The sequence below is a fragment of the Natator depressus genome, chromosome 6 (genome assembly GCF_965152275.1).
Source record: "Natator depressus isolate rNatDep1 chromosome 6, rNatDep2.hap1, whole genome shotgun sequence".
NCBI classification, from domain to species: Eukaryota; Metazoa; Chordata; order Testudines; family Cheloniidae; genus Natator; species Natator depressus.
In genome coordinates this window covers 106,996,541-107,019,411 of record NC_134239.1, presented here as the reverse complement: position 1 = coordinate 107,019,411, position 22,871 = coordinate 106,996,541, and the positions used below count along the sequence as shown (strand labels likewise).

Here is a 22,871-nt window from a genome sequence, read left to right as displayed (position 1 = left end):
TAGGTCTCCGCTACAAAATGTACGTTGGTATAATTATGTCGCTCAGGGCTGTGAAAAATCCACCCCCATGAATGATGCAGTTATACTAACCTAACCCTGGTATAAATAGTGCTGTGTTGATGGGAGAGCTTCTCCTGTTGACATAGCTACTGCCTCTCATGGAGGTGGATTAACTAGGCTGTTGGGAGACGCGCTCCCATCGGCGTAGTAGTGTCTTCATTGAAGCACTACAGTGGTGCAGCTGTATTAAGTGTAGCGCTACCCTCAGTTTGATTGAAAAACTAGAAGAATACTCCTTTCCTTCCCGCCAAGGCCTCAAATGCAATTCTTTGGTCACACTGGACGGGTCTGACCCTTCCCCCATGGGAGCCTGTGGAAGTTTTACCTTCGATTTCAATACGAGTGGTATCATGCCCTCCATGAAAATAGGAATTTCTGTGGTGTACCTAAAAATCCATCATTGTAATATCCACCCCAGGGTGGAGGCTCCTATGAGGCCCTTTCTACCTGGTGAGCTTTTTGGGGAGAGCGTACAAAGTGAGTGGCCACTCAGAGGGGCGTCCATTTTCTGTGCATGCTTGTTGAAGCAGAATAGGGGTGATACTGGGAGCAAGCTGGAGTCAATGGCTGGGAACACAGCACACTGGAAGGCTGTGCCCTTTCCATCGCTGGGAGACGGTGAATTCTATATTCCCAGTCCCAACTCAGTTCACTGCACAGAGCCTGTTAACTCAGGCTTTGTTCTTACACCTTAACTGAGCTCATTATTCGCAGTAGATTATTACTGTAAACAACCACATGTCCTGAGAAGCCAAATTAATTTTTTCCTTTGCTTTACTAAGTCCAGAAATGCCTGATCAGTTTGAGAATGGGAGGAAAAATAAAACAGAATCAAAGTTTGTATATTATGATTCCTTTAAATTTCTGGTGGGAATACTCTGCGATCAAAATGATATTTCCATGAGGCTTTTGCTGCCAGTTTGTTTAATTACATTAAACAGTGGTATAAACCTCAGCAGAACAGAAACCTCTCTTACAGCCAGTAGAATATTAAATCATAAGGAATAATGATACTAGTGTTAACTGGTTATAACAATCGTTATCAAATTAGTGCTCTAAGGTGTTACTTTGTTTTGCCACTGCTGATATGCATATACATTTTGCCTGATCACCTGTTAAAAGACTGGAAAATGGATTGAATTCTGTTACAGAAAAATCAAGAAGTTGTTTTAAGTGATACATCAGAACACAGTTCGTGATTTCGCAGTCTTGATTCCACTCATCCTTTAAGGAAAGGTTCACAATATGTATATTGAAATGCCATCTACATCCAGAAAATCAGGGTTAAAAGGACTACTTTGTTAAAACTAATTATAGGATGGTTCAATTTTTGTAGTCAGTGACATTTCAGAAACTTGTCTTGAAACCAAAGAGGCCATAGAAAGATTTTGTTATAGTGTGATACAAAGCAGTGAGCTCCAGTTTGAGTGTATAGACACTTTCATTAAAAACAAAACAAAAAAATCCACTGGCATTTATTTTACTAGGATAATAAAGATGAATTGACTATAACTTCCTTATGCTGAACATGGCTAAAATGGTGGTCTTTTGCTTGCCCTCTGATGGTGCAGAACTTCCGTCTTGTTCTCAACTTGATTTTATTTTTTTAAACATCCTTCTTGATATAGTAAATCATTTTGGCTTCAGTTTCAGACAGACATACTAAGAAAGGGCTTGATTTGGCTGTACTCACAGTGGGACTACTTGCAGAATAAGATACTACTCAAAATGAGTAAATGAGGTAGAATCAGGCCCAAAGAGAATATAATTACAGCGGCATGTCATGTGGTCAAATGGTTCTTGCTTTCTCAAGGCTGAATTTGCTGTTATCCTTCTGCACCGGTGGTGAGGAACAAGGGTTGTTTCTTGATTGTGCTAGTCTTTTACCTTCCCAGATGGAATTTGATCATCCAGTCTTCATTTAGTCAACATTCCTAAAGAGTCTGCTGCTGCTCTGATTGAAGCACTGGGCAAAACTATAATTGATTAATTTATATAACACCAGGATTGGGTCCAAAATTTGTAACACACGGCTTCCTTTTGCAAATAAAATTTGATTCATTCCTTGATTATTTCACCTTTTAAAATCCCTATAATAGTATTTTCCTGCTTTTTTTGTCCACCTTAGATGGCTAATCAAAACCAACCTGCTTGGTTAATTTTCTGGAATACTTTCTGTTCATGTATCATTTTGTTACTTACTCAGATTTTTTGGCTGACCATTGAATTGAGAATTAAGCTTAAGATCCTGCTATTGACTTTTAAAATCCTCAGGAGTCTTATAGCTTTGTGGATTGTGTCAAATTTCCTGTTAGTCACTTTACCCACTTCATTTGTACATTCAAGGTGTCAAACTTTGGGACATTTTAGGTCCTCACTAGTGGAGTTTTCTTCCCAGAGAGATCCACAAATCAAAGTTCACCCTTATTTTTTAAATCTATATTGAATATTTTCCTGCTAACTACTTGCCACTCTTTGATATGTTTTAGTTTGCTTATGTGAAATGTCATGGTGATTGTGAATAGTGTTTATACACGGGGGAAAATTGTGGTTACAGATTTGTACGTAAAAAGTCGGGAAAAGCAAAAGTGAAATTGCTAGTAGTGTAATTAACTCATCCACATTGTACGCGTGTGCAATTTTTGAAGACTAGAGGGGGTATAAAATGTATAGCTTAATATCCACATTATAAATACTGGGTAAGTGAACATTGCTGTTAGCAGGAGACTAACTGGAAAAAGAAGTACGTGGTACTCTCCCAAACTTTGATCACAAACCAAGCCCTGCCCATATGCTAAGTTGCAGCCCTTGTAGATGTCAATTACAGAAGATAGCACAGATCTTCTTGTGTATGTTCTCTACATACAGTGATATGAGCTGATCGTCCTCCCTCCACTTTCTTGAGTCAACAGTGAAACAGTTGACATTGTTGATACTTAAACTGTTGTCATTAGTCTTCAGAGTTAACAGCTGCGGAGCTGAATAGGGGCTGTTCACAGCTCTCAGAGCTAGTGTTTCACAATGTCTATAGCCTCAGACAAACAGCACTTCATTGATTTACATCCCATTCACAGCAGAAAGTTTTCTTTGCAACTCTAATGGCTAGAGAATTATTTATTTTAAAGGAGGCTTGGATTCTGGAGCACCAGTTGGTATCGTTCAGACCATGAACAGGTCCAGTTCCACCCCAGCCATGAGCACCTTAACATTTCCATTTCCTTTGTGCCCATTCATGGCTTTAACATTGCATCAATATAGGGTTAAACATTATATTCCCTTGGTTTCTTTTAAGCCAAAAAGAAAAAAGGAGGGGACAGAAAAAAAGAGACAGAATACCATAACTTTCTGCTCTTGTTCATTCCTTTCATTCTTTTGTTGGTCCTCTCGTCTCTCTTTGCCTCTCCCTTCTCGCTCCAGCCTTCCTTTCTCCTTGGTCTCGCTCTCTCTGTGCATTTCCCACCACCACATTTCTCGTTCCTCAGGTCTCCTGAGATTCACCATAATAAGAAAACCACTTTTGAGACCAGGCAGCTAGAGAGCTGCTTAAGCCCCACTACAGTCTAATTCTGCCACCAGGTTTTTTCATTGGTGAGGGGTGATTTGTAGGGGCAGATGAAAAAGTGGGGTAGAGGAGAAAGGAAAAAAAGGGGTGAGAATAGAATGGGGACAAATTTAGGGGCAGTTGGTGGGAGGAACTTGTCCAAGCTGCGAATTCCTTCTGCTTTCTTCTCTAAGGGCCAAATTCTGCATGAGGATGCTTGTGTGCATTGAAATACGAGCAGCTGAGAACAAAATTTGGTCCCAAATGGACAAGTTCAGAAGCCAAATGGTCAGCATAATTGACCACTGGTTAGTCCAGGCTCCTGTCCTGCTTACCCATGTCCCTTCGTTTTTGCATCTTAAAATGAGAAGAGCTGTACGATCTATCTATCTATCTATCTATCTATCTATCTATCTATCTATCTATCATGTATATGTGTGTGTGTATGTCTATATCTATATATATACTATGTGTGTGTGTATCTTTGTATTTTTGCCCACATGCAGCCCTGATTTCACCCCCTAATTCCCTTCATTAATTCCAGGATCGGATAAATTGCTCTGATCACCTATTGGGGCGATATGTTTTAATATTATGATTATATCAGGAATATTTGCTGAATATTCAGGACTAAAAATTTAAATCCCCACAAGGATTTGTATAACCATTGAAACTCCTCAGGACTTAATTATGAGAGCTGGGGAATGAAATCAGGGGAATATTCATGCACTGTTTATTGTCAATCCTGTATTTTTTTTTTTAAAAAAAACTTCCACAATCGGAGTGATTATTATTATTTATTACTTTATTTCAGTAGCACCTAGAGGCGCCAGCTGAGATCAGGGTGCCATTGTGCTAGACACTGTACGTGCACGTAGTAAAAGACCCTGAAGAGGTTACAGTCTGAATAGACAAGACAGACAAAGGATGGGAGGGGAAACAGAAGCAGAGAGAGGTGAAGTGACTTGCCCAAGGTCACAGGAGGTTAGTGGTAGAACTGGGAGTAGATCCCTACTATCCTGACTCCCAGTCCAATACTTGCTTTACTGGACCACACTAGCTCAAATGAGAAATGATTTTGATGTCCTGTTTGTTAATGCTAGATACTTTAGGCCTGATTCTGCCCTCATTTACCCTCCCTTCCCTTCCCTTCCCTTCCCTCCCCTTCCTTTCCTCGTGTCGCTCCCTGATATTTAATACACCCCTATAGAAATGTAGGCAGCTACCAATGATGCAAACACTCTTGTCTTGAGGAGGAGGGAGCATGGTTTAATTTGGACCATAATAGTTTTGGGTTTTGATGAGTAATTCTTTTCGTATATTTAATGGAGGGGGTGAATTTAAAATAACAAATATTGGTTTATTTCTTAATTATTTTGCATTTAAACTCTGAGTGATTAAAAAAATAACAAAGATAAATGAGCAGGTTTGGTTCAATGACCCAGCCGTGACATTAGACAAAGTAGAGTGTAAAGTCTTTGACCTGATTCTCTAGCCATGTCTATTGACCATCTAACAGGCATGAGATCTAGAGTGTGTTTTATATGGATACTGATGAGTGGCATACAAAATACGCACCGTGACATCAGTTGTTGCCAAATAGTGGGACAAATAACAATTAACATACCTGTCTTCTAAAGGGCAGGTTTGGGCACTCCATAAGCAGTCTTCAGGGATATTAGGGGTCACCTATGAAAATTCAGATGGTTTGTTGGGTAAGTAAAAATATCTCATCCTACTCTTTAAACATGAACACCCAAAATAGACACACAAGTATATGGATGATCAAAAACATAGATATGTATACAAGGAGAGGATTTGCATGCACAAAACGGATATTTAGGCATTTAGTAACCTTACATGGGGTGTTTTAAGCTCAGTTTATTTATGTTTGTAAAGTGCTTCCAGAGCCTTGTATGGAAGGCATTAGTGAAATGAAAGTTGTTTATTATTATTATTATTTATTTGTTTGTTTGTTTGTTTGTTTTATTATAGCATCTGACTACTACTAGGACCCTACAACTTGCATGCACAATTTGGGGCCCTTAAATTTAGAGAGTGATTATAAAAACATGACCCTAATACTTTTCACGTTGACTCCTTGTACTGAATGTGTGTATTCAGCTGATCCACTGAAAGATCATTTTCTGTCCAGAAGTGAGTAAATAGGGACTTTAAAATGCCTTTTAAAGACAGCTTAAGTAAATCTTTGTCTTACATATAAATATGTGTTCTTATGATAGAGCATAAAAGCTCCAAAGACAGAGCTGCAAAGGAACTGACTGTGTGAGCTGTTAGTTGCTTCCAAGGCATTTAAAAAAAAAATACTGCTATTAAAACAAAACCAAGGAATTGCATAGGCAAAAGACAATGTTTACATTGTGTTAAGGATCTGACATAAACTAACAAAAGTCAGGAAGTGTAAAGCTGAGGTCACATTCACTCTTTTTAACCAGCTCTGTTGTGCTTAACCACTGCAGCATATATGTTATGTAACATAATACTTCAGACTCCTACAAATGCTTAGCCACAACAGGGCATGTTAGGAAGAGCTTGGCATTGTTCAGAAGACAAAAGTCTCAGCTATAACTTTGCATTTCCTGAATGATGATGTTTAACCTTAACTTTTTTACATTTAGGCTTTTTTCCCCCTTACAGTGCTTAAATAATAGATATTTTTTGTCTCTATAAAAATGGATCAGCTATGGGAGAAAATCCCATCAAATCCATTCTGCCCTTTTAGAAAGACTTCGTCTGTGGCAATTTTGTGCAATTTGTGGTTTCATCCTTGTTCTTTTTTTTTTTTAAATAGCATTGAAATGATACAGTTTGAAGAAATCAGCTAATTCTTCAATGATTCCTAGAATATGTTTTTTAGATTTTAAAATATGGGAATAATTAACCTCAGATTGTAAAAATCTGCAGAAAAGCCGAACAGGCCTGTGTAACCCTGGGATCTAATAACAAAGAAGGTGAGTCCGATTTCTGCTGTCTTAAAAGAGACCCAAGGAATGATGACCTACATGCCTTGTCCCTGGAGCAGCAGTTAGAGCTCAGCTATCTGGTGCTCAGTTAATGTGGCACTCAACTTATCTTGTATTTGAAATTTCAAAACAGTGGATGTTGTCGGCTGTTAATTAGATGTATTTTCACTGCAAAATGATTTTGGCAGTTAATACTGCTGTTATGTGCTTCAATGTGAATCCTTAGTGGAGCTATTAAAGTGTGAGAGCCTGAATTTACCAGACATTTTGTAAAACTGCTGGCTTTTTGTAGCATTGTTCATAAACCCTGTGGGGAGGCAAGGACCTTTCTCACTTGGAGAATGCTGCCTGCACATTTCCTACCAACTGATTAGTTGGTTGGGACCTTCTTGAACTCCTCTTTGCCGCCGGGCTCCCAAGGATGCGCACTATTCCTTACCTGGTACGTTTTTTTGTTTCCAGTCTATGGCCACACCCAAGGATGGACTTTGTAGCATAGGGACCACACATAATACTATAGGGCTTGATCTGGTTAGTGCAAAGCACCCTCGATTCCTGCCTGAGTTATATACAATAAGGTGAGGGCTTTCCACATTTTGTAAGTGCTGAGCACTATGCAGGAACAGACACCTAAAAAGCAATGCCCCAGAACAGACAGGGGAGTTATTCTGTATTTTCTGATCAGTTTGTAACCAGAAAACTCCCAACCTTTTCCAGGGTAGATTTGACAAAATTGACTCGCACTTAATAAGCAAACAGTACATTTAATTATGGGGATATTTCTTCCCCCCCCCACCCCAGTCTTACTGTATAGTTGTTTTCCCCTTTATAATTTAAAATAAAGTGGCTAGTAGAATATTGAGTCAATGAAAAGAAACGGGATTTTATTTTTTTTCTTTATTTGCTTGAATTTGAATTGGGTTATCTGCCTATCTTGTTTATGAAATTTTGTGCTGTCTTTGCTGCACAGACTGTGACTCCCAAATCTTCCACAGCTCCATTTCCATATTCCTGCGTGCTTGTTCTTTGTTAATCACTTGGCAAGCGCTTATTTGAATATTAAAAATTTCTTTAATCATCAAAGGCAGGAGCACAGCTTCATGAATATTCATATTTTTTTCCTCCTCAGACTGGATTCTAGTTCATTACCCTGCAGTAAAGCCAAACAGTCATCAATCGCGCTCATTACAGCCGCTGGCGTTTTGATTGGCTGCCTGCTGCTGGTAGCTTTCTCCCTCCCTCTGCCCCCCACCTCTCCCTTTCCCTTCTCTATGAGCTGTCGTGTACCTGCCAACAACAACAACAAAAAAATATCAACAGTGCAAAAATAAATTTCTCTGGTTGAAAAACAACTTTGCAAACTTGTCAAACAGTCCTCGTCACTTTTTTCTGTTTTACCCCCTCCCCCCAAAAAAAATTAGAAGGAGAAACTTGAGCTTTAGAGATGAATATTTGTCAAGAGAGTTGACGTAAGTTTCATTTGCATAATGACTTTGTACTTCTGCATTAATAAAATTTGCATATGAAGCCATGTTAATTACTCCTGATCATGCTTTTTGCATTCATGCATAGTAATTTTCTCCGACTTGTGAGAATTAATGTCTTGGCATGGGGGGGAGGGAGAAAGAGGGGGAGTTAGGGTACTGTCAAGTTTCTGTGCCAGTGTCCCTCACTCACACTCTTTCTCCTTCATGCTCACAACGTCGCTGTTCTTCTGTGACTCATTTATGCATTATCAGTTGGAATCCTTGGGATAAAGAAACGTATCTATTCAAAGGGAAGCCTCGTTTGCCAAAAAAACCCCCAAAAAAACAAACCCCACGCAGAACACCCGTCCTTTACAACATTGCATTTCATATGTGTAGATAAAGTTTAGCTGGAGAAAGAATAATATAAGTCAGGCGGTGTGTGAATCTGAATAATCACAAATTGTTGTGTGCACTTCGTCTTGAAAGGTGGCGTGGCTGGGGTGTCCGTACCTCTGAGTGTTTGTGTGTGAACATGCCTCTCTGTGTGTGTGTGTGTGCATGCACATGCGCGTATGTACATGTTTTATGTGTGTATCTGCATATACTCTTCTGTGTGTGTGAGAAAGGGGTATTTGCCTCTCTGTGTGTACATGCCATGGTATGTGTGTTACCACTGAAAAAGATTAGAGCCTCTATGTAAACCTCAGTACTGTGTGTACTCTGTGTGTGTGCTTGCTTCCTTGTGCCTGTGTGTGTCCCTATGTCTGTGTGTGTGCTCCTATTCATATATGTGCCTGTGTATGTGTGTGAGAGAGAAAATCCATGGTTAAGAGATTATAATACTAGGTGGAAAAGGCCCATATTGTAATATGTAACACAGATGAAACAACTCGTTTTAGGAAAGGCTTTCAGATCAGCGGGAGAGATTATCAAATAGATTCTCATTGCACTGTCGGATGTGTCTGGCTCATGGCTGCTGCATGGTAAATACAGAATACCAGACTTCTCAGAAATAGCTGCAGGAGTGTACCTGAACACAATGGGATGGTGCAAAGATGGGTTTGCAACCTACACTCTGAATTTCCTGCTTGGGACTGACATCTGCCATTATTTTAAGAGCTTTTTTATATAATGTAACTGAATCTGTCTGACTGCCTATCTAGCTGTCTACCTGGACACGTGGGTACAGAGAAGCAAGTATGTACATACAGAGGCACGCATGCACTTGGAAGAGAGGCTTAAACAAATGTACACACACAAAAACGTACAGGCAAACACAACGCACCAAGAAAGGAATATAAAAATACACACATATATACATGCACATTGATCAGAATATAATACATAAAACAAGATCTCTCTTAATTTGTTGGCTGTCTTAAAAACTCTGATACATTACGTTCCAAGGGTAGGCTACAATTCCACCCTTGTACCACTCTGTTGTGCTTGGGTACTGTTCTGCAGATGTGTCTGAGAGAATTCGGTTTTTTCATATACAATACAGTATGTCCAGCAGTGCCTAGGCAAGGTGAGAGGAACAATGAAAGGATAACATTTATGCTGGGGTTGTGACTTTCCAGGGTTTTATCATTGTCAGCAAGATCCTTACACTCATTTCAATTTTGGGGGATTATATTTAATTTAACTTAATTTCTTATACTCTTAGACTCAAAGGTCAGAAGGGACCATCATGATTATCTAGTCTGACTTGCTGCACATGGCAGGCCACAGAACCGCACCCGCCTGCTCCAGTAATAGATCCCTAACCTCTGGCTGAGTTACTGAAATCCTCAAATCATGATAAAAAACCTTGAAGTTACGGAAAATCCACAATTTACACTAATTTAAACCTGCCCCATGCTGCAGAGGAAGGCAAAAACCCTCCAGGGTCTCTGCCAATCTGACCTTGGGGAAAATTCCTTCCTCACCCCAAATATGGTGATCAGTTAGACGCTGAACATGCGGGCAAGACGCACCAGCCAGATACCTGGGAAAATTATCTGTAGTAATTCTTCTTTGTAAATGTAAAATTAGTGGGGAACAAAAATGACTCTCAGATGTATCTGGGAGTCAATTCAACAGTGATATATATGCAATGTAGAGCCTTTTTAAAGTGTAAGGAAAAATGTCTCCTCTCCCATATGCACTGGACATCTTTTATCCAGACTGTGATCTCTCTATGTCTGCTTCACACTATTCTACCTGCAAAACTCCCATTGACATCAATGGGAGCTACACATGCAGAATGAGTAGAAAATATGCTATAGAGATCTGCAGTGCAGGTGAGTGATTCTCCCATACTGACTGCAGAGGAGAATTATGCCTCAAACATCTAGGCAGGGATATATAAAATACACTAAAACAATTAGATCAGTTTTTCTAAAGTAGCTTCTAAAATTGCACCCACTTTTTCTTTACATCCAGGCTTCCTTGAGCCCAGATTGTGCAGGCTGGGTGTCTAGATTTCTAAGTACAGTATCTGATTTTCATGTGTAAATGTGATTTCCTCATCCTGGTTTGAGTTTTTTATGTATACAAAACTTGGATGTGAAGAAGCCTGGACACAGTTTGACAGGCCAGTTATGGACTGGGCACTTGTCAGATTTTAGTCCAGAGCCTGCAAACCTACACGTTAGTGTGATTGGGCCAATCTGGAAGTCTCTACTTTGTTTCCACTCTGTCCCCATTCTGGCAAAATCTTACAGTGATGAATGAGACAGTTCTAGCTCTTAGTTACACTGGTGTCAATCCAGAGTAACTCCAAGCCATTCATTGAAGCTACTCCAGAATTATAATAGTGTGATTGGGAGCAGAATTTATCTCAGTGGGAAATTTGCTGAAGTAAAGAATGGGTAAATGCTGAGTATCTGATCTTTTGAAATAGGAGGGAGTTCATAGATTTTTTAAGGCCAGAAGGGACCATTTTGATCATCCAGTCTGAGCTCCTGGATAACCCTGGCCATAGAATTCAAGCCAGTGATTCCTGCATCGAGACCTGTAACTTGTGGCTGAGTTGAGAATGATCAGTATCTCACACCACTGTCTTAAAAGGGCAGATTTCTGCTTTTCTTGAATATGTTTATATTTAAAGCAGTTAAACTGATGAGGAGTTACCCTATCTTTGTTTTCATCTTTAAAACACTCCTTACGCTAGGGCTGCCTGGTACCCACTGAAAATGGGTTGGATGTGCAAAACCCAGACACATGCTTTATGTACTTATTGGGGTGCTGCTGGGCACCAGCTCCGCAATTTATACAACCAGAAGGAAGCTTTGTTTGTTTAAAAAAATGCACTAATTTTCTCTGGCCACTTCCCTTGAACCCAATGGATGAGGTCTCTCTGCGAGTTTATTTTCCAGGCACTTGCATTTGCCAAGGTGCCACCTTGTCTGATCCTCAGATGCTTCAGAAAGTTATTAAAAATGAAGGGAGCAGTGAGAAAAAAGATGGCACCACCTGGTCTGTAACTGCTGACAGAGGAAGGCATGGCCTTGTGCTGGTCTGTAAGCCCTGGGAGTTTTCCTCTCTCACAGCACCAGTCTGTGCAGTAGTGGCATTTAAGACCTGCCAGGGTTGTGTTTTATTGTTTATTGCTTCTCCCTTCTTTACTTGCTCTTTGCCCCACTTTTGCTTTTTTCACCTGTTAGGAGTGTCCTTTTTGATACTTCATTTCCTTCCCTGACTAGAGCAGGACACCTTGGACTAGAACTTGGACTCAGTGTGCCTATCTGAGGGCTGTATTGCATCTTTTCATGATCCTGAGGGCTGTGGCTAAATGGAGCAGCTTGCAGCCATCCTGATCCTTAACAGAGAGTTGTGGTCCGCTGAGATTTTAGGAAAGACTGCTGTGCTTCGTTTTGATCCCAACATTTGGGTCATGCTGCATGCTGGGATCTGTGCTCCTTGCAGGCCTCCCCTCCGTATGAAAGCTGAGCTCACCCACAGGTAGTATAGAATTCTGTAGGCCCATATGGCCCATAGAGAGAACTTTGGCCACCCCTAGACTCCCTTGTAAGCTTTGGTTCTGTTGAAAGGTGTAAGTGATTGGAGTACACGTGACCTGAACTCCTTCTGTATGTCCCAGTCTGTCTCTTAGAAACGTTATGGTGCAAAGATTGTGGTGCCGCACATGGATAGTTGGAGGTTGCAATATAATTTTGAATATTAATGTCCAATAGCCACCCTGTGTACTCAGATGTCACGCTCACAACTCTTCCCACAACACACAAGTTCCCCAGTAACCAGGTGGCTGAACCAGGCCAGCAGAGTGCCAACCTAATTCATTATACTATTTTTTAAAAATAAAAGTGCAATTATTCAATAGCTTTAGGATGCCTTCCCCCGTTCGCAGGTCTTTATTGCTCTATAAAAATACTTCCCTTATTATTGTACTTTAAAATTACTATGAAGCGGCCCCTGTGTGTATATGTCTGACATCTGTTTCTTTTTGCCTGGCACACAGTCATACTCAGAATGTAGTACAGATACAATGGTTATCTTTACCTGTTTTTGAAACATTTGCAGTGAGATCAAACAGAGTGTAGTACAGATACAATGGTTATCTTTACCTATTTTTGAAGCATTTGCAGTGAGATCAAACAGTTCCAAAAAAATGCCCCATGAGCCACAGAGATGGCTTCTATTTAAAAGCAGTCCTTGTAAAAGAGCACAAATTTTATCCTCGATGCTTGGAGCTCAAGTATTTACACAGGGAATTTAGATTCTTCACTTGTGGTTTTGGCAAAAGCTTCACACAAATGTTTTGCACTGGTGGTCTCTTAGCCATTTAAGATAAACGGCAAAATCAAATGCAGTCCTTGCAGACTAACGCTCTGGATGCTGTGCCAAGGATGAAGTATCCCTATTTGCCTCACATGTGTAACTGTCAGATCAACATGTAGGCATAGTTTTCGAACTGGGACTCTTGAGGTGGAGAGGATGCATTATAACATGCTGCTTCTAATGTTATAGGGCTTGTGGCAAAATAGTTCTTGATGCCCGGGTGTGTATATGTTTATGCATGTACTTGCATGCACAGACAGAGTTGTCACCATTAAAACAAAATAGGTACAGCGTTTGCCAAAAGATACCCCACAATTAACACACTTGTTTCCTGATCTAAATGTAGGGGAAAACCTGTGGTTTCCGAGGTACCACTGTGAGGTAATTGTTGGCAAATGCCAGCTTTTGAACGGTGACCACTGCACCACATAGCTTTATTTAGAAGCTACCCTGGATTAGTTACAACTCCTTGTTGAGTAATTAAATAAAAGTCATGGCTTTAAATAAATATAGCGCCAGATCTTCTGTTGGAGTATTTGTGTAATTCCATTGACTTCAGTGGAATTATGCTGATTTACAGTAGTGTGTGTGTGTGTGTGAGTCTGCATGTGCATTTGTGCATAGGTATGTGTGTGTATACACATATTTTAAGATTTTTTATTTTCTTTTTTTAACTCATAGGGCTCCTTTCTGACTAGTGCCTGGAGAAGAGAGGGTTTCCAGGGAAGCAGGAGAGGATTCTAAAAACAGCTTAAATAGCAGAAGATTTCTAGATGCGTTAAAAATAAATAACACAGTTTGAGGCTACAATATCGTTTTTCAACTATTAGGAAAAAGGTTGTTTCATTCTTTATAGGCTTGATAGGGAAACAGAATACACAAATGGGGCATGCAAAATGCGTAACTGGCTGCAGCTCAAATGGGAAGGAAGCACAGTGGCCCATGAATGCTTTATTCTGGGAGCTTGATTTCTGGCACCTCTGTGAAACCATTTGAGCTGTAAGTCGCTGCACTTTGGCTGCGCTGGTGGGTTGATCGTGTTTCAGCAGCAGCTCGGCAGAAAGCCTACCCAGTTTTGTGTCAGTTAAATGCATTAACACGCCATAAAACAAGAATCCCCCTTTTGATTCGGTCCCTAAGCACGTGCTGGTGGGTCTGGTAACTGCCTCCAGTTCTCATCTGCACCATCTTTGACCTTCTCTAGCTTCCCTCACCGGCCACCTCATCCCCTTTCGATGTCTCCCTCCCTTGGGCCCCTCCAGTCCGAGTTTGTTTTCAGAAAATTGCCTGTAGCAACCTGTGGTTTTGTAGTTCTTCAGGTCTCTTGCTTGCCCATCCCCCCAGCCTGGCTTCTCCTCCCTGGCTTTCCAACGAGCCACAACGGTCTCAGCCTGACATATAAATTAGTTAACTAAAAGTATGTAGCGAGTTAGGCCTAGTTGCCCTCCGCCCCTCCTGTTTTCCCTGATGATGCCTTCTCTGTCCCTTCAAACTTAGATCCGACTGACAGTTTTTTCTATTGTTTTTTCTCCAGGGCCGTCCAGGCCTGCAAAGCTGCCGGGGGCTCCCATAGCTGCCTCCTCCCACCCTCACACATCAGTGATCACGTCACCTCTCCGCGCACTGGCCTCTCTCCCGCCCTGCCTTAGCCTGCCCTGCTGTGGTGCACGTGCAGTCTCAGTTGGCGGGACTCAGACTGAGACTCAGACTGAGACTTCAGGCACATTTGGATGTCATTGTCAGTTGTCAGGTAATAGAAACCTTTTTTTTTTTGCTATCTGAAGGTCAGTAGTGCTGCCAAGTGATGTCATCTGTACTGTGGGAGAGTCGTCTTTGCTGGGTTGTGTGGGGGAGGCAGTGAAAACGTAAACATTCCCTCATCACTGAGGTTGGGGAGTGGGAAAAGGGGTGTGAATCCATTCCTCCCCTTCCTCCCCTGCCCCCCATTTACCCATTTTCAGATGTCACCACCAGCTGCTGCTGGTCTGTTTATGCCACATTGTGAGCAAATGTCTGAGAATCCTTACATAATGTGATACCCTGGTATCAAGATTTCATCTCTCTGGGCTGTTTATTTTAAGCTTAATTGGATAACATTTAACATCTGAGGTCTTTTTTTCCTAATCATTTGTATTAAGGGCTTTCCTCAGAGTCCATGTGCATGCAGGATGTATGTGCTCCATGCACTTTTTCTCCTTGGCTTTTGAGAAAATGTTCCTCATTAACTTTTTTTTGTCTTCATTTTTTAAATCCCGAGTCTTGTCACTGCCATGAAGGAAAGGCAATGTGGAGATTAGTGGAACCCAGGTTGCCAGGGAGGACTCTGACATGTGACTGACTAAAGAGTTGATGCCTGACCCTGCCATTTCAGACACCGGGATCTTTTTGAAATCAGTGGGTGTTCAGAGTGCAACTTAGTTGAGGGGTCAGGCCTGTAGTGAATTTAGGGGGTTAGAGGTGAAAATGGGAAGGGCCTAAAAGAAAATTCAGCTAAGGCAAAATCCTAAAGTGCTTAGACAGGCAAAACTCCCATGTGTGCCAAATTCTGCAGTCCCTATTCGGACAAACTTACTTGGAGTTTCACAGAATAATGCTGAGTAAATACTGCATAAGGACTGCAGAATTTGGACAGTCAGGAAGGACTGAGCAGAGTGAGAAGTGAGTAAAGCCTTCAAGAGTTGGCCCCTATGACCTCTTGGAAGGGCCAGCATAAGCTTGCTCACATACAGCTTTTCGTTGTAGCATGTGCAGATAAAACCCTACCACAGTATAACACTGACTATATATCAAGAGAGGGTCCCTATGGTTCAGTTTCTTTGGAAAATACCTGACTGTATTTCCTTAAATGTCTGCGGTCTTTCACTGGGCGACACTGGGGCTGAGGGAGAAAGTTAGGAACTTCAGATTTAATGTGATGAACAGATCAAAAGTTTTGCAAGTATTTTAAACCTTGAGTCTTGAAGGATGAAGAGTTCTCAAGAGGAGGTTTAAAAATACACAACAGAACCTCCAAGAGCCTGATCCCAAAGCTTGAAGTCCATGAAAAGACTCCAGTTGACTTCAGTGGATGCTGGATTGGGTCCATTGTGCAGTCAGTTTTCATACATCAACTTTGCTCTAAGCACAAACTCTCTATAACCAGCATGATATGTTGCACAGTGCAAAGCATTCAAATAATGTCTGCCAGCGATACGTGAAGTTGCACTATATCCAAGTTCCCTATAAGCAGGTTGCTTTCTCAGTGGGGTTGATTCTCCACTCTGTTAATATGGCTTCACTTCATTGGCTTCAGTGGACTGACATTGCCATAAAGCTAATATAATCAAGCCCTTATAAACAATTAACACACTATGTGGAGGTAGGCAGGTTTCCTCCTGTAACCAGTAAAACATATTGGAGGTGAGCTCATATTGTCTGTTCCCCTCTCTTTTTTTTTATATAGAATAGACCCGGGTGTCTTTGATATGTAGGTAGTTGTAACAATGAACTGATACCCTTATTCCCTATTGCTTCTAAAACAAACATAGACAGTTAATGGAGAGAGAAGAAAGTAAAACTAAAAATAGAAAAGGAAGGAAGGACTAACTCATTACAGCACGTTGGAACACAAGGCTTTTCTATTTTACGTACTTGCATTTTATAGTTGTGCGCTGTTAGTGTTTGGAATGATCTATTTGCTAAAAGAGTGATGCCAGCTTTGTGGGGAGATAGACCTGTTATCATGGCTTCCTATAATTACTGCTACAGTCTATGGCACTTAGAGAATAGGTTATATCAAAGCACACGCTAAGTGTTTATGACAGTAGTTGGTCCAGTTCTGCTTGAAAGAAGCATTTTCTTCCCTTGGAAAGGAGGCGCATATCTACTTAACCCTTTATTGTCTGCCATGTATAATGCTGAGAACATAGAGCAAGGTCTTTCTTACACCCAAAATGTTTTGTGGAAAAGAAACTTTGTGTTGACTGTATAATAATACCGGTGATGATCTCAGTGTTGTTTTCTTTCCTCTTAAGAAAACCATTTACACTGGAGAGTCACTTACTCCAGCTTTAGGGATCTGCTTGTGTCCCTGACTCGATTAACTCTTTATTCTGTCAGCCTTGTTTCTGTTTCCGAGGAATTGTTTCATTCTTTGAACAAAAGCCATTAACATTTCCCTCCTCTCTCCTTCCTCCTCCATTTCTTACCTTTTTGTATTTTTCAGCTCTTGCTTAAATGCTTAGTAAGGACCTCACATTTTTCAGTGTAGCCTCAACATCTCTAAATCTGAGGGCAAGCAATTGCAGGTGCATCTGTAGGCACGTAGTATCTCTGATTGTCACTCACAAGTCAGGTCCTTAGGAGTCTGTTTAATTTGTGGTGGCATACATGAGTTGTTGGCTGCATATGGGCATCCACATGTCAAAGCTGCTGTTGAAAATTTGGTCCTAGATATGATTTCTCTTGTACACAAGACACTGTTAAGTTGTGCAAATGGGAATTCATCCTGCATCATCTCAGACTGTTTGTGCTCTTTAGAAATTTTGATGCTGATAATATTCAAAGTAGTCAATAATAACCACAACAAATGGATGCTATGGAAGTTCTGCTGTGGTGTGTGCTGGGCCACTTTTTGATTACTAGTTGCATATTCTGTTACGCTTTTGTTAATTTTTTTGTGTCTAAGTCAACACAGGATGTAGAATTAGCCAGTTAGAGCTTACATATTAAAATATTATTATTTTAATATCTACACATATCACTGTTGCAGTGTCTTTTGTGCCTCAGAAGCTTCTGTCTGTTGAATTGGGCTCTCTTGTTTTAAACGTTTTTAGTGCCTATTTAATTAGAAGTTGGAACAGAGTCATGAAATTCACAGAGTTGTGTAGCTTGGATCTAAAACATAAATGGGCACAAAATTCACTTTGCTTTGTGTCTTGCCAGATCAGAATGCTTTTTTTAATCTTTTTTATTTTGTTTAAATCAAATCTGACAGCTTAGCTTAACTGTAAAATACATAACAAAGACATGCAAATGATTATTGAGTGACATAATTGTATGTAAAAATATATGTATATTTGTGTATACTGACGCTCTGGAAAACTTTCACTGAAGCCATTTTTCACAATACATCTTTACTATAAATACAGGTGTCTTTTTCAAGATCTGATTTATTAATATTGTACTTTGAGGCTGAGATTTTCAAAGCGGCCTATGAAACTGGGATGCTCAATTCCCATTAAAATAAAAGAGAAATGGGCTATGAAAATCTCAGCCCGAGAGTACATGACATTTTATGACATACTGTAGAAACACAAAAAGTCCCTGCCCTGAAGATGGTACAATCCAAAGGCGCTATAAATGGAATTGCAGTTGGTACATTGCAAGGCACATTGAAACAACATGGGTCTCTAATTTACCCATTATACTTGTGTTATTGTGGGCCTGATCTAAATCCATTGGCACTGGCCCTGTGAGCATGGGTTTTATATACATATATAAAAATAATTAAATCTATCTAATATGCATATATCTAATCAATCAGTGAAACAGCTTCCTTCCCACACAGACATATCTATAAGGAGGTAGAAAGCTATTGTAATACTTCAGTTGCATATTTAAAAACAGTAAGTGGGCATTGACAGCAGTGATTAACGGGCAGAACTGTGAGGTTCAAGGTCTAACACAGAGGAGCCATGGGGCCCTAGATCACATGGTTAGAACAATTTCCCGTTAATTCAAGGCATTCGCCATATTAGTCATTAAGACATTCTAATAATTACCCAGTAATCTTGTAAAGTTAACATCAATTTACTTTGCTACTAGAATTTTGCTCACTGTATTATTTAACTAGTCTGGTGTTTTCTTGGCATGGGTTAAAGTGACAATAAAGTTAAAAGAACTAGCTGTAAGCAAATAATAGGTTTTAACAGTAGAATATTTTTTCCTCCTTTAGTTATATATCACTATTCATTTTGTGTTGGTTTATAATCCGAGTCGGGCAATGAGAAGTGCTAGAAAAGACCACACTACTGTAAAAAGCTTGATGCAATTAATACAGTCTGTCTAGAAAGCAATATTATTTCAAAAACTTTTATGTTAATGATATGGTATGTGTTCTGCACATTTCATACTAGAACAAGAAGCAAGCTTTTGTTTCATATCAGACTGGGTTTTATTAACACTGGAAGATCAATGGAAAACAAAACAATAATCAGAATGGAGAATGCAAACTCATCCTGCAAAAGCCTCCTCACTCATCAAGTCCCAGGACGATGGCTGATATGTTACTCCTCCCCCTCTTACTGAGTGGAATCTGAAAAAAACCCCCATCCAAATTAGACTTCAGATCTACTTCCCCCCCTTTTTCTTTGGAGAGGAGAAAGAAGAGTTGGACTGTGTGTGTGAATGCAGACAAAGAGCTACAGCTACATTAAAATCATTTGCAAATGTTTCTTCTCATTATGCTGTGAAAAAAAAAGATTCACGCAAGAGTGGAACTGACTAAAATTTGTGCTCCGAAGAGATGTCTCTATTAGTCACTGATTAGTTATATTTATTTACTTATTTTAATGAAATATTTAATGCATTTTGAAGAATTTACTTCATGCAGTGTTTAAAGTATGCACTATCTATCTGTCCATCTCATATCCAATCACAAACTAGACCTCAACATAAACCTATATTTAATACATGGTATGTTGATCAAGAGATGAACAGGAGACTATAAGACAGCACAGAGGCAGCTAAAATTAGGGCGCTTCACAGGGCAGTGGTGCTGGCAATATAAGTGAGGCTTAGGCTTTGTTCTAGAAAGACACCCTATCAGTATAACTTAGTAAGTCCTAATTATGTAAAGTTAAAAACCAGTGGGGCAAAAGGGGTATTTAAAGTTGCTTAAAACTAGATGCCTGCAATTTCCAGACATCCAAGGAAAAAGACAGGTGCTTAATTGCAATATTAATGGGTGGAACTGGATCCAGTAATCTCAAGATAAAGGGGTTCAAGGAAACATTGCCTACCGTAGAAACAATGGCTCCAACATTTAGAGAGTTAACGGGATTGCATACCACTACACCAAGCCCGAGAGTCTGAATTCTTCAAACGTTCCAAATGTAGAGCTAAATCAAAGAATTCTGTTTCAAATCCATACAAGATGTTGCTGTTTTTCTCCTCTGACAGGAGAAGCATTTGGAAGTGCAGTTTCTTTCTTTTTTTATAGCTGTCTTAAAAAGGAGTTTGGACGTTTAGCACAGCTGGTGCTCATTACATTATGCACTATCAATAAAATAGCATGTGTAATTAATTTTTAATGCAGTGCTAGATGCAGTGCTTTAAAGCAGTTACTGTATGGGGAGAGCTGACATTGGTCACCGACATCAGAAATATTAAAATAGAGGGCTAGATTTTGCATTTTTAAAGGGTGTATGTGTGTGTGTGTGAGTGAGTGGGGAAGGGCTAATTATTAACCAGCAGTTCTCTGGCCATGATTAAATTTAAAAATATTGCAACAAGATAGATGGAGGTGTTTTTTAATTTATTTATGGGAATGGATGAATTTTCCATTACTGAGGGGCTCAGTGTATGGTAAGTGATGGCTTGTTTAGGAAAAAATGTTTTCAGAGCAGGTAAACACCATTAGGCTAAGCAGTAAGTTTGGTGGATTTGTATTTTTTAGTGACCGGTCTTTGTTAAATCCTGACCATAGCTTGTCAATATCAAATGAGAAGCCTACTGAAAAAGGCAAAGTGGGATGTGAGGTTAAACGAAACTAAAGGAGACACATTAGAGTTCCTTCAGACCCCTTTTTTAAAAAAGAGTTCTTTCTTGTGGCATCTCATCGGTCACAATAAAAATAAACCCCAAATTTCTTCTCTTGAATCATTTCATATTTGGGAGCAAGGTCAGTTTGAATGAGAGTAAGTAGAAGGATTAGGAAGCAGCACCTTTGATGGGGGAGCTGCTGCTGCTCTGACAAAGGACCCACTCACAAACAACCCCATTTACACTTCTGCTTTTTTCTCTGCAAATTGGGGCTCATGCCATACTTTTCAGGAGGCCCAAAATAAAAAGAGGACGCCCCTACTAATAGGAATGTAGGTGGGGCTTAGGTGAATACATAGCTGCACACAGAAATCATATCAGAAAACACCTCCACTGCCAGTAGCAAGAGCAGACGTATTTTTCTAATTGAAATATTGGGACATTCTTACTCAACAAAGAAGGGATCCACTTTATTTTGCAGCAGGAGCAACAGGGTAACTACTGCAGATAATTTGTGCTGTAAGATCAACCGTTTGATGGCACTACCTTCCCCCTACCTCTCCACTCTTTCCCTAAATGCAGCCAGTCTCTTCGTAAACACTTCATAAAAAAATGTTAAAAACATGAAGAGGGGAAGGCTTGTGTGAAACAATAATCTGTTAGGAAATGAAGGATCAAATTAGGATTCGCACTGCCTGTCTGCATTCATTGGGCTTGCCTTTTGGCTGTACAGTGCACAGGGTTTTTTTGTTTTTTGTTTTTGTTTTTAAAGCACTGAGATTTTTAGACACACAATACGTAGATGTTTGCAATTATTCTTTATTTCCCTCAGTAAAATCCCATTCATTTGTATGTAGCATATGCCAAACCGTTTGCTTGCATTGCTTCACCTGGCATGTGTAGCACTGAGTTATTCTGTCCCTTCAGAAATGTTTTCTGTCATTGCTTTTCTTGGCACTTTCGATTTGATGTGTGTGTGTGTGTGTAAGGAAATGTGCTAACTAGGCTTTTCAGACTCAGTGAGGAGGATTAGTGTCCTGTGTGTAGACATATCTCTCACAATCAAGGGCAGGTAGTCTAATCTAGGAAATATCATTTTGATAAATGTTATCAAGCCTGTGCTGTTTGGCCCACAAACCAGTGTGAAAAGCATTGGTAAGTGTACATTTCTTTGTGAACCTTTTAGTTTTTTAAAGGAGCTGTGCCAGATTCCCCACTGCAGTATCACAGCATAACTCCATTGAAGTCAAAGGAGTTTATTGAGTTACCCATTGCACTTCTTTTGATAGAAAAATGACTGCGTACATATTTGAAGCATACATTTTTGTTTTCTTCTTTATTTGCTCTATGGTTTCCATACATTTTTTGTAACACATAAGTGTATCTAGTACACTGGAGTGTGGCATGTCCCTTATGTAATCATCTTCTTTCTGCCCTGTGGATGTTGTTGTTCTTGTTTTGTTTTGTTTTTTTTAACCAATGTCCTTGCCTGTGTACTAAAGACAAGGCCATTCACCATAGCAAGGACTGGGGAAGGAAGGTCTGATGAATCAGTAAAATGTGTACTTGGAAAAATCCCACATAGAGAAGGGTTACATTTTTTATGAATTCAGCTGTAAGAGTCAGAGGTCCTGGGACTTTTGGAATGAGGTTAATGCAGGCGCTGAGTGAGTATCTGAGGAGACAGGGCATTTGGAATCTTTCCATAAAACTGTACTTCTAAAATTATTCTTTGCTAATAAGAACCTAAGGAATCCGTGGGTAGAGAGAAGTCAATGTATACAACACACCTGCTCCCTTTAGGTTTGTTTAAACACCACTTCCTTATTTTGGGCTATATCCCACTTGATTACTCACATAAACAGTCCTGGTGGCTTGTAAGGGGAGCAGGATTGGGCCCTTTGTCTTTTTGTCCTTCAATCTCACTCCTTCTGTATGGGTGGTTGACTCTTTAACTTTCATAATATTGACAGATTATTTTGTTTTCTTTGTCTGTGTCTTGAATTGCTTGCTTTGAGTGGTTATAATTCTTTCAGAACACAAATGGTCCATTTTAGCATAGAACTGCTCCTTTAACCTATTTTTATAAAGCACTCCAAAGATGATTCAGTGTTCACAAAAACATACCCTTGCCTTTTGTTTATTTCCTGGGTTTCAGTAAGCCTCTAAGTCATTCACCTTCAGGAGGATTCTGGGTAATTTTTGAGTACCCACTTTCATGCCCTAACACTGAGCCATGCGGTAGCTTCCATGAGCCAGGCAGAACAATGATCATACAATGCCATCAGTCTG

General features: G+C 40.0%; 1 protein-coding gene across 9 annotated transcripts in view; it reads left to right on the top strand.

The window, feature by feature from the left end:
* Nucleotides 1-22,871, top strand: part of BCL11B (BCL11 transcription factor B) — a 98,827-nt gene that overhangs the window by 31,252 nt on the left and 44,704 nt on the right. For 7 of the 9 annotated variants that reach the window (XM_074956198.1, XM_074956197.1, XM_074956204.1 and 4 more), the window contains one exon: nucleotides 14,371-14,586. The exons of the other annotated variants lie outside the window; for them this stretch is intronic. In XM_074956198.1, coding sequence (XP_074812299.1) covers nucleotides 14,371-14,586 — 216 coding nt within the window. The remainder of the gene's footprint in view (nucleotides 1-14,370; nucleotides 14,587-22,871) is intronic. 9 annotated transcript variants of the gene reach the window in all.